Source organism: Marmota flaviventris, chromosome 2 (assembly GCF_047511675.1).
Source record: "Marmota flaviventris isolate mMarFla1 chromosome 2, mMarFla1.hap1, whole genome shotgun sequence".
Classification (NCBI taxonomy): Eukaryota; Metazoa; Chordata; class Mammalia; order Rodentia; family Sciuridae; genus Marmota; species Marmota flaviventris.
In genome coordinates, this window is record NC_092499.1 from 142,391,032 (window position 1) to 142,406,163 (window position 15,132).

Here is a 15,132-nt window from a genome sequence, read left to right on the forward strand (position 1 = left end):
CAAGGCAATTCTGAGCTTCCAATCATCTGGTTCCACCCACTTTCATAACTAAATTTCTTTTCTTGTGTCAAAGGATCCTTAAATCCCCACCTTTTATAGAGATTTTCATTTTGGAACTTTGGTATCTTTCGTAGGGATGATAAATTTCCAGTTTTGTGTATCTGCCAGTTCCTGACCCATTGTTCTGTCATTTTGATTTATTAAGCTTGTCTGTTAACATTATTAAAAACTTATGTGTCTCCTATTATTATTTTATTCTAATTAGTTGGGCCATTTAGAGGTTTCATCTCCTAGGAGATGTGATTGAGCCCGTGTAATTAGCTCTCTTCTTTAGGACAGAGGCCTAATCCATCACCTTGGAATGCAGCGTTGGGCTCTCTGCCCACCTGTTTATTTCCCAGGCCACAGGCACTGGTTGAATTTGCCGAGACTTAGTACAGTACCTGCCTCAGCTGAGACTGGGTCTGATCTTCCCCATGTACACCACGTGTCACATATCCCCCACTGTTGTTGTTCTATTCTAGCAGAACAGAGTCCCCTGACTTCAGTCACTGGTACAGCACCTTTATAACATTTGTCTTACCTGTGTACCACTTATACCATTACTTCTTATTATTTACCTAAGGCTGTTTGTTATCATTGTTGATATGAGATTTGTCTTTAAATAGCTTTAAATCCATTTACTTGTTTTAACCTGGAATCACCTTGAGCCATAACATTTGACCCATCAACCATAATTCATTTAACTGTTTTGTACTTAGAGTCGGCCCTCCGTGTGTATGGGTTCTGTATCCACAGATCCCACCCACTGCAGGTTGAAAACATTCACTAAAAAGTTGCATCTGTACTGAAAATATATAGACTTCTTTTCTGATCATTATTCCCTATACAATATAGTACAACAACTGTTTACATAGCATTTATGTTGAAATAATAGCATGAGTGATCAAGATGACTTAAAGTGTTGGGGAGAATGTGCCTGAGTTATATGCAAATACTATGCCATTTTATATAAGAGACTTGAGCATGCACAGATTTTGATATCTGAGGGGAATTCTGTCCTTAGCCCCTGCAGATACTGAGGGACAGCATCCCATATGAAGATAAAGGCGTAAATGTTGAAGTGACAGTGTTGTCCTACTAACTCAGAGCCCTCTTGTATGCTTCCAGGATATATCATTACTCTGTATATGAGGAAAACTAGCTGCAGACCATGTGCCAAGGACTCTAATTGCTGGAAACATCCAAGACATGTGCTTGTTTTCAAATAACTTAAAAAAAAAACTCTCATTCTTAAAAGCACCAATGTAAAAGAGAACCTTTGTGGCTTAACAACCACATACTTTAAGGTAAATAGGGTACAATAAATAAGATTGAAAGACATGCCCTCAGCGCTACTGGCTCCCTATGCTGGTAAAGAGATGAACAACTTTCACCCACCTCCAGCTCTCCTAGGAGCCCTGAGCACTGGAAGATAGGCAGAGGGGTCTTCCAAGTTACACTGGATGATAGGAAATGATGCCAGAGGAAGAGGGTGCGTATGCAGCAACAGTTTGAGGTCAGAGTATTGTAGTAGATGAGCCCCAAGCACAGAGACTTGATTGGGGAGAACCTGGGTGCAGGTGAGAACAACAGCAAGAGCCAGAGGGCTGGGATGGAGGGAGGGAAGGGCATGCATAGGGACATGATCAGATCACTGTGGGGCAGACACTAGCCAGGACACAGTATGGATTTCATCCACCGCAGGGTTTTGAGCAGGAAAATTATCTGAGCTGATCTCACCAGCTACCACTTAGGTGGTGATTATATCAAGAGTGATACCCAGGACTCTATAGTCAGATAGCTCTTTTGGACCCCCAAGTGAGAAGTGATAGAAGCTTTTAACTAGGGAGGCGTCAAGGAAGTGTTGTATTTGGCTTCTGTTTTGTAGAGGACTAGGATTTCATTTCTTTTTTGCAGCTGTTAAGATTAAATACATTGACACTTGTATAAAGTATAGTAATACTTTATAGTATTACTATATTCAAATAGGCATGTTGATATAAATGTGTTAACATATACATAATTTAAAATACATGCATTATAGTTTCCCTTTGGACAAACAAACTCCTCTTTTGCAGATGGAGGTAGAAGAAATATCTTGTGTTTGCTTAAAAACTATTTTAGTGTTTCTTCCTTATTTCTTACAGTGAACTATAAGAAGAGGCATAGTGTAGTCTGCTACTTTGGTAGAAGATATTTAATTGGCAGAATATCAGGGTATGATTTGAAGTGAGAGTCTTCTCAATTATGGATGGCCTGTAAGATACAGGTTTTGACCTGAGCAACCAGGTACCACCTGATGCTATTATAGAGATGGTTAAGAAGGAGCCTGTGGAGCAGGAAGCCCTAAGATGGGAGCTCTGTATGTGTGACCTTGACCCTCTGCTTTCTCTCACTCCCTGCAGTGATCCCCAAGGTCACCAAGCACCTGCTCTCTAACCCTGTGTTCACCTGCATCATCCTGGCTGCCTGCATGGAGATCGCGGTGGTGGCTGGTTTTGCTGCCTTCCTGGGGAAGTACCTGGAGCAGCAGTTTAACCTCACCACTTCTTCTGCCAACCAGCTGCTTGGTGAGTGTGCCCCCAGCCCCATCTCCTCCAGTCCTGTACATAATACTCCAAGAATTCACTGAGACTCCATGAAGAGCCCAGCACTGGGCTAGGCCTGTAGCAGCCCAGTATGCATGTGGTGTCAGCACACAAGGAACTTCCAGGTTCGTTTTCAGTATAATATTTACCTACCAGATGCAATTACTAAGATACCTAATAATGAAGAACAAAAATATAAATGTACATAGGAATCATTGCAAGAGGCCAAGAAGCAGATAGATTGGTATGAACTAGGAAAATATGAGGAAGATCTGATGAAGGAAGAAAGATGAATCTTGAAAGGTTAGCAGGTTTTCATCAGTCATAGAGAACAAGAATATTCTTGGCAGCATGAAACCCACAGTTAACACAAAGAAAGCTTAGAAGGCATGCCTGTACCTATGCCAGACCCATGGCAGACATAACTAACGGATCATAGCACTTCTTCCCAATATCAGACATAGCTTTATCATCTTTTCAGGGCAAACTCCAGGCATTGACTCCCAGTTGTTTGGAGTTGGCTTACTAAGAAAACCAACTTGCCTTTGTAAGATGCAGTATTACTTATGCAGGGTGAGAAATATGATCCCACAGCATGTCTTAACTTGATTTTCATTTTGTGGCAATTTATTCTTTCCTACTTCAAATGACCAGGAAGCTGCAGTAGTTGAATTGATCAGCTTAGATGTCAATTAGTATTGGATGGAACAGAGACACAGAAGATGAGGGTGAGGGAAGAGTCAACCATGCGTTTGTGATGTGGACAGTCCTTGGCATCATTTGTGAAAACTGGAAATAGCAGGGAGGAATCAGATCTGTGGGGAGCATTACATATTTGGTCTTGGAGTCGCTGGGTATGAAACATCGAGGTATGTCTAAGTGGAGGTTCTGTATTTGGTTGGGGGCTCAAGACAGGGATCTGGTTTAGTAACAGAGAATTATAGCAATACAGTAGTATGTATTACATAGTAAAATTTAGTGTGGATGGCAGTTGAGGACATGAGAGTTGGATTTATACAGGGGAAATATGGAGAACTGTAAAAGAAATGGTGAAACCCCAACCTGAAGAATCTGTAGAGAAGTTTAAGGGACAGCATTCAAAAGAAATCCAGAGGGTGTGGATCATGGGAGTTGAGGGAGAAATGATTTCAAAAAAGAAGCAAGATGGAGGCCCAAATAAATGTCTCTGTGGGTGGGCTTTAACAATAAGGACATCTCATAGCCTGTGGCAGAGCTGTGTCCATGATGTGGCAATGGTGGAGCCCATCCTGTAGGGTGGAGAGCAGCCCAGGAGAGGGGATTCAGGGTATTGGAGTAGAGAGCAGAGCGGGTGTGGCTAGGACAGGAGAGAATGCAGCAGGGCTCTTGCAGAAGAGAAAAGGAAACTGGGTAGACATCCCTTGACAAGAACCCTTGTATTCCCCTGCAAGGGCAGAAGAAGGACATGTGACTGAGGTTACTGAGAATGTATCAGTACAGCCAAGCATTGGAGGGGACTCTAGCCCCATGGCTTTTGTTGTCTCTATTAAGTAGGAGTCAACATCTGTTAAGAGGAAAGGAAAGGTAAAGTCCTCTCATCTTCTCCCTTAAAATCTCCTGTCACTTCCTGAAATTGCCATAAACATGCAAAGGTGCTAACCATCGTGAGTCATAAGGGAAATGCACATTAGAACCATAAGGAGATGATTTGACACACCCAGCAGACTGATGGTGCCAAGTGTTGGTGAGGATGCGGAGCAACTGAAATTCTCTTGTCCTGCAGGTGTGAGTGCAAGGTGGCACTGCCACTTTGGAAATCTTTCTGGCGATACCTATTAAAGCTAAACATATGCCTGCACAGTGATCCATCGGTTTTGTTCCTGGGCTTCAGTCCAGCAGGAATGAGTGTTTAGGTCCACTCATTTATATATGCATACAGAACAATGTTCGAGCAGCTTTATGCATAATAACTCTGAACTGGAAACAGCCCAAATGTCTGTCAACAGCAGAATGGGTAAATAAATTATAGACTGTTCATCCAGTGGACTGTTACACAGCATGCGAAAGAAAGACGTTTGATATAGGCATCCATGGAGATGAATCTCAGAGTTGAAAGACGTCAGACACAAAAGGAGAACATATTTCTAGGAATTAAAAAGAGGAATAGTTAATTAAGTTGAAAGAAGCCAAAATAATGGTGACCCTTGCAGGAAACTAACTCGGAAAGGCTGCTGAAAATATCCTCAGTTTGATCTGAGGGGTGGTTATAGAGGGTCTCAGGTACAGAAGTTCATCAGGCTGCTGATAAGCTTTGTGCAATCCATAGGACATAACATGTCTCAATTAAAAAAATAAAATAGACCACAGTGATGTGGCTGGATCACCCTCATCTGCCAGGAATCTGCTAAAGGAACACAACCTTATTTTTCTTCATTTTTACTGATAACTCTACCACGCACTATTTCCTAAGTTTTGCTTCCACTTTAATTTTAGCAAAATGCAGTCAGCCTTTTAATACCTGCCTGACAGAGAGAAGGTAAAATATACCTCTTTATAATTGAAGTTATACCTCCTTTATTATCTCCAAGATCTCTCAGGTTTAGCCCTCCAGCACCCGAAGAGTTTATCTCCTATCTACTGATTTCTTTGCTGCTATTCCTTGTGTTTTGATTACACTTGCACAGTTGCTTCGACTTTGGGAATGTATCCTATTTTAGAACAGATGCCTAAGTTTTCTATCGACAAACGAATCGATAGACTTCAGGGCAGAAGGTCAAAAAAACAATTTCACCTCCTTGCGCCTGTTTGTCTCCCAGTGATTCTGCCGGTTAGAGCATTTTTTTTGCGGGGGCACTTCTCCTGCACCCAGCAATCAGGCAACCAGCACACAGGCCCTCTCCCTGTACCCTGCCCCTGGCATCACTCCAGCTCTGGCATTGCTAGGAGGGCCAGCTGCAGGAGGAGCTGGCAGGAGGCACTTAGGGAGGCTCATTTAGGGAAATGCTCTATAGGCAGCTCCTGCAAACCTGGAAGATGGGGCCCATGCATTTATCCCAACATATTCAAGGCAGGGCTCTGGGCCACCCACAAAGTCATCCTCAAGGAGGGGCAGAGTTCAGAGAAGAGAAGCATGTATGATTGAGGGACTGATGGCATTTATTTATGAGTGAAGATAAAAAGGGCTTAATCTGCATAAGTTAATGTAATGAGGATGGAGTTTTGGTCGGGGAAGTTCTGCTAGCTGCCTGGAGTGTTAAAGGCATGCGCACGCATCAGAGAGGGAGAGGGGAGGCTGATGATGGCTCGGAGAAAAGGTGCTGGAAGCAGGTTGCCATGGTTACCATCATCACCAGGTGACACTCCCATGGTCTCTGCTAGAGAAATGAGACAAAACCTAGGCCACTCTCTGGGCCTGGGCACATTGTCACTGATGCTCCTCACACAGATCCAAGCTTCTTACTAACTCACACATTCTGACAATGATACTTGAGTGTCCATCCTTGTGGGGCACTGTTAAGACACTTGGGATCCAGGTGAGACTGGGCAGAACGAAAAATGTTCTAGATCTCCAAAAAGACCTAATTCTTTTTTTTTTTAAATATTTATTCTTTAGGTGTAGTTGGACCTTTATTTTATTTACTTAGTTTTATGTGGTGCTGAGAATTGAACCCAAGGCCTCGCATTTGCCAGGCGAGTGCTCTACCACTGAGCTACAACCCCAGCCCCAGAGACCTAATTCTGATAGATAAGAAGAAATAAGAAAACCAAAAATATATGAAACAACTTTAGACAGCAGGGAGAAGGATAAAAACTGTAAATAGAATTGGGTGGAAATAAAGTATCCCATGGTCAGGAGCAGGGTCCAATCTAGAGAAGGTGATCTAAGCAAGCTGTTCTGAAGAGGACAGGTCCAGCTGAGGAAAGACACAGACAAGAGTGTCCAAGGAGGGGGAAATGCAAGTACAAAGACTGGGAGACCTGAGCTCTTCAGCTCTTTCCAGGGAGAGAATGGAGGGGAGAGTGGGCGTGATTGGGACTGGGATAGAGGCACACCGGACCACACCTCAGGAAGATCATTTCTATATTAAGGGAGGGATACCAAGCACTGAGATGCCAAAAGCAGCAGATGACGGAGAGATATATGCTTGTTTTAAGTATGGCTTGTGCTATTTTCTTGCCGAGCTAAGCCTCTCTGATTATATTTTCTTACCCTAATATTAAAATTAATTTGCATTCCCTTAGCACATACCAGCTGGTTGATGTAGTCGAGTGACCTAGAGGTCTGCTGATTGGCAAGGAGGAGGCAGCTTGAACTGGAAAATTGGCCGTGCATAATCTACGCAGTGGATAAATGACACATAGTAATTTAAAGCTGAACTGTAGATGAAATGAATCAGAACAGAGCAGAACCAAACAGGAGATTGGAACTCTGGATCCTTTGGTCCTCCTAAAATTCCATGGATCCCTGAGAATCAGAAAAAAACAGGCTTAGTAGGTCCTGTGCCTTTGCAGATAACTTAGTGTATAAGAGAGAGGAAAGGAAAAAAAAAATATTCACCAATTACTCACCAAGAGCTACAAGACATATTGATTTGATTGATGCCACTTTCTGAAGAGTTGCAGAGCTGGTTAAAAGACTGTCTGCAGACTGATGAGTTCTGTGACCTTTGGGTCATGAAGCCTCTGCACCCTCATGCAGCCCTCCCTCATCACCTGATTTGAAGAGGAAGAGAAGATCTCCTAATCATCCTAAATCCACTTTGCACATCAACACACAGAGAGAGCATCACTGCTCCTTAGTATTTATTGTGTTGAAATGCACATCTGTGTTCCCCAATCTGTCTGACTTGTCTCTTGGTTGTCCCCATAGTAGCTAGCGTGTGATTCCCATGATGGTGCCCACTTGGCATGACAGGTATGTTCAGACTCATGATAACTGAGTTTTCCATGTCCATCTCCCTCTTTTTCCATGAACTCTCTGGGTAGAAATGTGCCCCTTCATAAAGATTTGGGATACTACCAAGGCAGCGAAAAAACAGTCTGGTCACAGGTGATTTGCAGGGCTCAGCCTTGGACCTGCTGTTCATCCTCTGTATGGACTGGCCCGTCCTTCCCAGTTCATCATGGTCCCCGCCACTCTGTGTTCTTTCAGGGATGACTGCTATTCCGTGCGCCTGTCTGGGAATCTTCCTGGGTGGTCTCCTGGTGAAGAAGCTCAGCCTGTCCGCCCTGGGGGCTATTCGGATGGCCATGCTTGTCAACCTGGTGTCCACGGCTTGCTATGTCTCCTTCCTCTTCCTGGGCTGTGACACGGGCCCTGTGGCTGGGGTTACTGTTCCCTATGGAAACAAGTGAGTACAAGAAATGTTGGTTCCACCCTGCCTGCTGCAGACCCAGGACTCTCTTTCCGCCATAATTCAATGGAGTCAGCTTGGTCCCTAGTGACCATGAGCAGAGGAAATAAGGACACCTCTGCATCTTACTTCCCAGATAAAGAATCACTATGTCCCCCTGGGTTGCGCGGGCAGACTGTTCCACCAATAGCCAGGGGAGCCCCAGGAAGAAAAGCAGTCATTCACTCTACAGAGTACTCAATTATTTCTGGCATTTGACTTTTAAGAATGTGAAGATAGAAAATATAAAATACATTTTATTTCAAAATTGAACTGAAAATGAAAGATAGAATTGATTTCAAAATTCCTTAAACTATCAGGAGCTATCATTAGGCTGTAATTATAGTAATTACAGGGTCTGGCCCCTGGTAGGTATTTATAAATATCAGAGAGAGGCAGGAAAGAGAGAGAGAAAGAGAATGGGCAGGAAGTTAGCTAGTTCTTATGGGGCCACTTTTCTTATAGCCTAGTTATTATCCCTGGCTTTGGACCAGAGTCCCATCAGGATCACCCTTTGAGGGAATGATGAACAGTTCTTATTTAAATATTTGGTATCAACATCTGTCCCCTTCCTACATGGGACTCTGAGGCTGCCTTGGGGCCCCAGCCTAGAGCACTGATGCTGCAGCCTGGCTGGCCGACAGGTCTTGGTGCCTCTCTCTCCACAGCCAGACTCCTCTCCCAGGCAAGCAACCAGGCCTGTTCCTGTAGTTAAACCAGAAGATGCAGTAGAGCAGGGCTTATCTTGAACCCCAAAAGGGTGAGGAAGAGAAATGGGAGGACAGAGCAGAGGTAGCTAGCCATAGATAATTGCAGAGTCTAGGCACCACGCTTCCCCTCCGCCCCTTTGCCATCACCACCAGGTGGCCTCGTCCAACCCCTCTGCAGCCCTCAGCTCCTTCCTGTACAAAAATGTACCTTCTGGTTTGCACTTGCTATGAGTAACAGCCCTTTCTGTGGATAGCTCAATGTGCAAGTAGATTTCGGTGATTACAAGCACCAGGTCTTATTCTAATGACATTATCCTTGTGTTTAAAAAAAAAAAAAGTGAAAACTTGTGGTCACACTGCCTCAGTCCCAATCCCTCCTTTCCCATTTATGTACGTTTCATCAAATGACTTAACCTGGCTGTGCCTCAGTTTCCTTCTCTCTAAAGCCTGTGGGAGTTACACTGAGAATAAGTGAAATCATACATGGGACACCTTCAGCAGAGCATGACAAAAAAACTGAAATAACACCATCATCACCTTCAGTGTTCTGATGTGCTCTGAGCCTCGGGATAGAACTGAAAATAATGGGGCCAAGGAAAGACACTTCCTGTCTTAAGGGGCTGAAAAGAAGCAACCCGTTCTCCCTTTTTTCTCTTTCTTCAGAGTGCTTGCTCTGGATAACTGTGCCATTAATGAAACAAAGGAAAATTAAAATATCTTAGTGTTATTTTCCCTGGGATATTCTGTCCAGCAGACAGACAGTAATATTTGAAGCCAGTCCAGTTGTAGCAGTATTGGTGGAGACTTCCTGTCTGCTGGGGAGGAACAAATCAGAGATGAGGACCAACCCAAAGGGCTAAAAGAAGTTAAATGTCTAGCTGTGCAGACATCATTATTGTTCTGGGAAGTGGGTGAGCTGAGGCTGCTGCAATCAGGAGAGGTATTGTGGATGGCGTGGCCCTGAGCTGAGCCCCGGCTGCCACCAGCCCATGGACACATGTGATGGGAATGATTTTCTCCTCCTGGCTTCCTGAGAGGAGCTGGAGCTGGACTCTGCTGCCCACCCAGCCAGATGCCCATCCTGCACCCTGAACTGAAAATAATGGGGCCCTCAACAGTGGTTCTGGACTGGTCCTTGCAGGACAAGAAGGGCTAGATGGGAAGAAGAGGAGGATGCAGATGCCAGGGGGAAATTCCATAAGCAAGAGTGACTCACCACAGCCATGGGCAGACCCTGTCAGTGGGGGCATCCCGTCACAAATCGACCTGTTGTGAATGGGTGCCATTTGTCCTGTCTCTTGCAGCTCAGCTCGTGGCTCTGCCCTGGACCCCTATTCACCCTGCAATAAGAACTGCGAATGCCAAACCGACTCCTTCACTCCAGTGTGTGGGGCAGACGGCGTCACCTACCTGTCGGCCTGCTTTGCGGGCTGCAACAGCACGGTAAGGGAGAGCTCCTGATGGAGGGAAGAGGGCAGGGGCTCAGACAGCCAGAGGAGCTTCCTATCTGAGATCAGGAACGGGAGCAGCCACTCCAGGTGTTCCGCATCTGCTGTTCTCCTTTACTGTGGCTTTTTCTGAGCCTCTGCCCTGCTGCAGTGAAGGATCCTCCATCAGAAGGATGAGAGGAGAAACCAGCTCTCAGACCTTCTTGCTAACTCAAGTGGGTTTCCAAGAAGCTTCACGGAGCACCTGAGAGTAAAACTTCAAAGCAAGCCATACATTTCAAAGCCAGAAGAAAAGACTGTGGCTTGCGGCCCTGGCAAAGGGAGTCAGTGAAATAGGCTGTCTGCAGATGTAGTGAGCTCTCCATCGCCAGAAGTATGTAAAGAAAGACCCGAAAAACATTTGTCAGGGAAAACCTCTTCCAGACCTGACCTCTTCTCCACTTAAGTTTCTTTTGTCTTTTTCTTCCCAATTAGATGTTTCCTACCTTTTCTATCTTCCCACCACTGTTTTTCTTTTTCCTTCTCAGTATGAATCTAACAGTTGGCTGTCAGCCTGAAGAATTCCACATTCATTGCACTAAAACACAATATGCTATGTGACTGGCCACACAGTCGGGTTGATCCCATCTTCCAGATGTCTCTGGCCCCACCCTTCTGTACCCACATGCTGTCCGGGTGCAGGCCCTTCACATGTCTTGCTTGGACCATGTGGACTCCCAGGATGGCCCCCTCTGCTCTGTCTTATACACTGTGGCTGAAAGGATCTTTCTCAGTCTGCGGATGAGTTTTCAAAGTGCTCTGTTCTATCAGGGCTGGGCACTGAGCCTGGTTCTTATGTGTCTCCCCCAAGGGATTCTGCACTTCCCTTCTGTTTGTGATACTCAGCTTTCTCCATACAACGTTTTTTGTACTTCTCTCTCTAGTTGGACAACTCCTACTTGCCCCTCAATACCCTGTTCAAATCCCCCTTTTCTCTTTGGAGTTCTCATCTTGTGGCACCTGTTCTTTCCTGGAGGCTCTTCTGCAGCCATACACTAGAAATGCCATTGTCTTTGATCTTTAGGTTCCTTGAGAAGTGCCATCATCACCCAGGTGTGCACTGGAAATGCCTATACAATGCACAGGTGGTGAGGAAAACACGAAGGCCAAGTGGCCGCTTTTGCAGAACTCAGAGCTGAAATCACTCCTTCCCTCCCCTTCCCACATCCTGTGTCTTCCAAGAGCAGCAATCTCTCTGAAAGAAGAAAAATGGATCATTTATTTTCATTTTCAAAGATTCCGTTTCTTCCTTGCTTTTAACATTTAGATTCCTGGCCAGCTATTAACATTTTCTATAGAGAAAATAAATCACCATGGGGTGGGGGCTGCGGGGGGCGGGGGAGGAACTGATTTTTAAATTAGATGACAAAGCATTTTCTTTATATGACTGGAAATAAGTATTAAAAAAGGATCAGGGCCTTGAGAATGGTTAAAGTAAAAACACAAGCTGTTATTTTTCATAGCAACAATTTCATTAACATTTTAATATCCAAAGAGTTCTATTATAAATCAGCATCAGTTATTGTCCTTTTTAAAGAATTCAATCGACTCAGTGTAGCCTGAGACCAAACAAGTCTTTATTTCAGGGACCGCACTCACCAAAAATTGTCTTAAAAGTTGTGTTTTCCCTGATCTTGCATGGACGAGAGGATTATTGAGTAAAAGCCTCACCGGGACCATGGCTGCTTCCAGCTGCTGAAACAGCAGAGCTGTGGAATGCAATTAGGAGATGGCAGGCTCCTCTGCTCACCTCTGGACATGTCATTTATTCCCCAGACACTTGCCTTTCATTCACGTCATTGGAGGCCTCCCACTGTCTGCTGTGCAAGGCAGGGAGCTGGTTTCTAGGTAATTGCAAGGTGAGGAAAACACCAGGTCCCCGGGCTGGGGTGGCAGTCAGGGTACCCTTCCCCTCCTCATGGAGACACATCTCTACATGCCCTGGCTTCCAACGGGTGGATGAGGGATTTGGGGGACACAGAGCCATGCTTCTCCTGGAAAGGGGCCCTTGCCATAGTCTTGCCTTAAAAATAATCACAATCATAAAACTTTCCATAGTGGCTGGCTTCATCGGCAGACTGTTCTGGGCCAGGCAACAGGGCCTTTCATGTGTCACTCATGGCCCATGGCAGCTTGGCCCAGAGTCAAAGGAATCTCAGGATGACATCCAAAAATGAGCAAAAAGCAATTTGAATCTTTTAAATCTCAGCTGCAGTATTTTGAAAAAATGCCAAAAGTGGTAGATTATATTCCTGGTACATTAGCTCCCGTCTTCTCCCCCTCCCTCCCCTCCTTTTTCTTTCTTGGTTTCTGAGCTCTTAAGGAGACTCCTCTGCAAGAGAAAGGCTTCCTGGTCTCCTGTACCCCTTGGGCCTTTCCACACTGATTCTTTCACTGTCCCCTAGGAGGTCTCCACTTTTCCTGGGGTGGACCCAGCCACACTCCCCTGGATTTCATCAGTCCTTGTCCCCAGCCCTCCATCCTGTCTATGTGATTTCATTCATTCCCACCTTGGGAAGTCTGACTCCTTTTTAGTTCCTTCCTATATATGAGACCAGTCACTCACCAAGGTCACACACTAGAAAGTGGTAGAACACAGGCCTCTCCAGTGCCACACCTCGTATCTTCCTCTGAATTCTGCGACTCCCCCCTTTTGGGATCCTCTTCTTTGTTCTCCCTTAAAACAACCTCTTCATACATGCTATCCACAATCAGGGCAGTTAGCCTCCACCTGGCCCTGGCTACTCTTTCAGGCTTAACCTCCCTTCTGCCTTTTAAAGAAGCACTTGCTAAGTGGAACTGCTTCAAGCCCCCCACCCCCCCAACACACCTCGCTCTCCCTTGCCCCCAGGATCTTTGCATGTGCTATTCCTTACACCCACAGGAATCCTCCCTGTCTAGGCCCTGTTTTATTCACTGGGGCTTGCCCTCTTCCAGTGCTGCCAGGAAGCCTGCTACCTCATCACCTTTTCCATGTCTGTTGCTGCTCTTCCTGTTGACTGCCCCCATACCTGTTCTCACCTTGCAAGGCTCCTACCCCACCTGTCCTAAAGGCTGATTTGCTGCAATGTATCCCTCACTAAGCTCCAAGAATGGGGACTCTGTTGTGGACCCTTGTATTCCTAGTACCAGCAGCACTCTGGACTAAGGTCCCAGACTTCCTAATTGTCCAGCTAGAGCCCATGCTGACCTGAGAGAGGTGACAGGTGACAATAACACTATACATAACCTGCAGGCAGGTGGATTGGGTGGTACCAGTGTCCAGACTAACAGTGTTATCCTCTCTCATTTCTTCCCACTTTATAGCTTCCATCAAGACTTGTTAAGAATTTCCCGTAACTAGAATAGATGTGAATAGGTCAATCAGATAATTCTGATTGTCAGGAAATCTGGTCGGCATTAGCATTTTCTTTATATTAGTTTTTCCTTCCTACCTTGGTTCAGATTTTGTTGTTGTTGTTGTTGGTTTTAATTTTCTTCTTTCATATCTTCTCGAGTGATAGCAATGAAAGTTTCCAGGACCACATTTAATATACGATTTCTAATTCTGCTCATTGCATATGACCAGGAGGGGTGACAAAAAGATTGCAAGTTAATTTTGCAAGCTTCCTTTGGCATGAATATATTGTCCAGATTGTTTCCATACCTTTCACTTTCAGAGGTAATTATTCCAACAGAAAGCGTGTTAGTTCGCTGCTGACTGACTGCTGGGAGTTGTATCCTTTTGATGTACTGAATAATTGACTTAAAAAAAAAAAAAGCTTATATCAGCCACCAATAGAATGTGGAAAGTCAATAGGAGTCTAGCACAGCAGTTTGTAGGGTACTAATGATAGATGACTAATCCATCCCCAGCCAGGCAACAAATATTTATTGAGAGCTTGTTTTAGCAAAGTGCCAAGTAGGTCCTGTGCAGGGAGGAGGATGACTCCATTCTGCCAGAACACAGGGGACTCGACATTCTATATTGCAGGTGTCAGTCCTGGCTACGTGTTAGATTCTTATGGGAGCTTTTAAAATGGGAGGCTCTGCTCAGAGATTCTGCTTTCCTTGTATTGGAGTGAGACCCAGGCATCAGTACTTTTTTCAAGCCCTCCTCAGTATTTTAGACTTGTAACCCAGCTTGGAAACCACTGTTCTAATCCACAGTTGCTCAACCTTGGTATTATTGACATTTGGGGCCTGATCATTCTTTGCCATGGGAGGCTGCCCTATGCACTATAGGATCTTCGGCAGCGTCCCTGAACTCTACCTTCCAGATGCTCCCCCGAAGACTTCCAAGTTCTTCTAACAATCACAGATGTCTCAAGATATTGCTGGGTGTCTCTGAGGGGCATAATCACCCCCACTTTAAGTTACTGCTCTAAAAGTAGGAATGAGACAAGTTCTAAAATTCTTATCTTTCTAGAAACAGGTGGAGCCCTGAGCTACCCCTGAATAATCATCCTTCAGTCTCCTTTTCCTTCTCATTGTATTAGCCTACTACAGAACCCAGTCTGGAGAGTCAGCCATGCCCACGTGTCGCAGCACAAGGGGCATGTACCTCATATCTGCCCTAAAGATCTGTGGTTCTGGACTTCTGGCGCCTCTGAGAAAGTTGGAAGATAGCAATGGGTCCTTTGCCCACGTAGGGCATTGGTTGGAGGAGCTGAGAAGTGACTGGTCCCTTGGGCAAGACATGTGCTGTACACTTAGCTGCAGTCTGCATCACCAGCTGCCCCTACCTCCCAACCACTTTTCTTATTTATAATGTTTCCAGTCTAGCCCCAAAGGCTTAGGGCTTATGAAACCCTCTCACACAGCCTGGCCCCACATGCCCAGAACTGATTTAAGTGTGTGCAACATTTCAGAAGGGCTTTGTGATTACTCTGAAATCACACCCTTCCAGGACACCTGATGCACTGTCTGGGAAGCATAGCTGTAGAGGTGAATA

General features: G+C 45.1%; 1 protein-coding gene across 2 annotated transcripts in view; it reads left to right on the forward strand.

Annotated features, from left to right (window-relative positions):
• The window catches only part of Slco3a1 (solute carrier organic anion transporter family member 3A1), a 299,077-nt gene that overhangs the window by 249,632 nt on the left and 34,313 nt on the right, over positions 1–15,132 (forward strand). For both annotated transcript variants that reach the window (XM_071608652.1, XM_071608651.1), the window contains exons 5-7: positions 2,448–2,612; positions 7,762–7,960; positions 10,017–10,155. In XM_071608652.1, the coding sequence (XP_071464753.1) occupies positions 2,448–2,612; positions 7,762–7,960; positions 10,017–10,155 (503 nt within the window). The remainder of the gene's footprint in view (positions 1–2,447; positions 2,613–7,761; positions 7,961–10,016; positions 10,156–15,132) is intronic.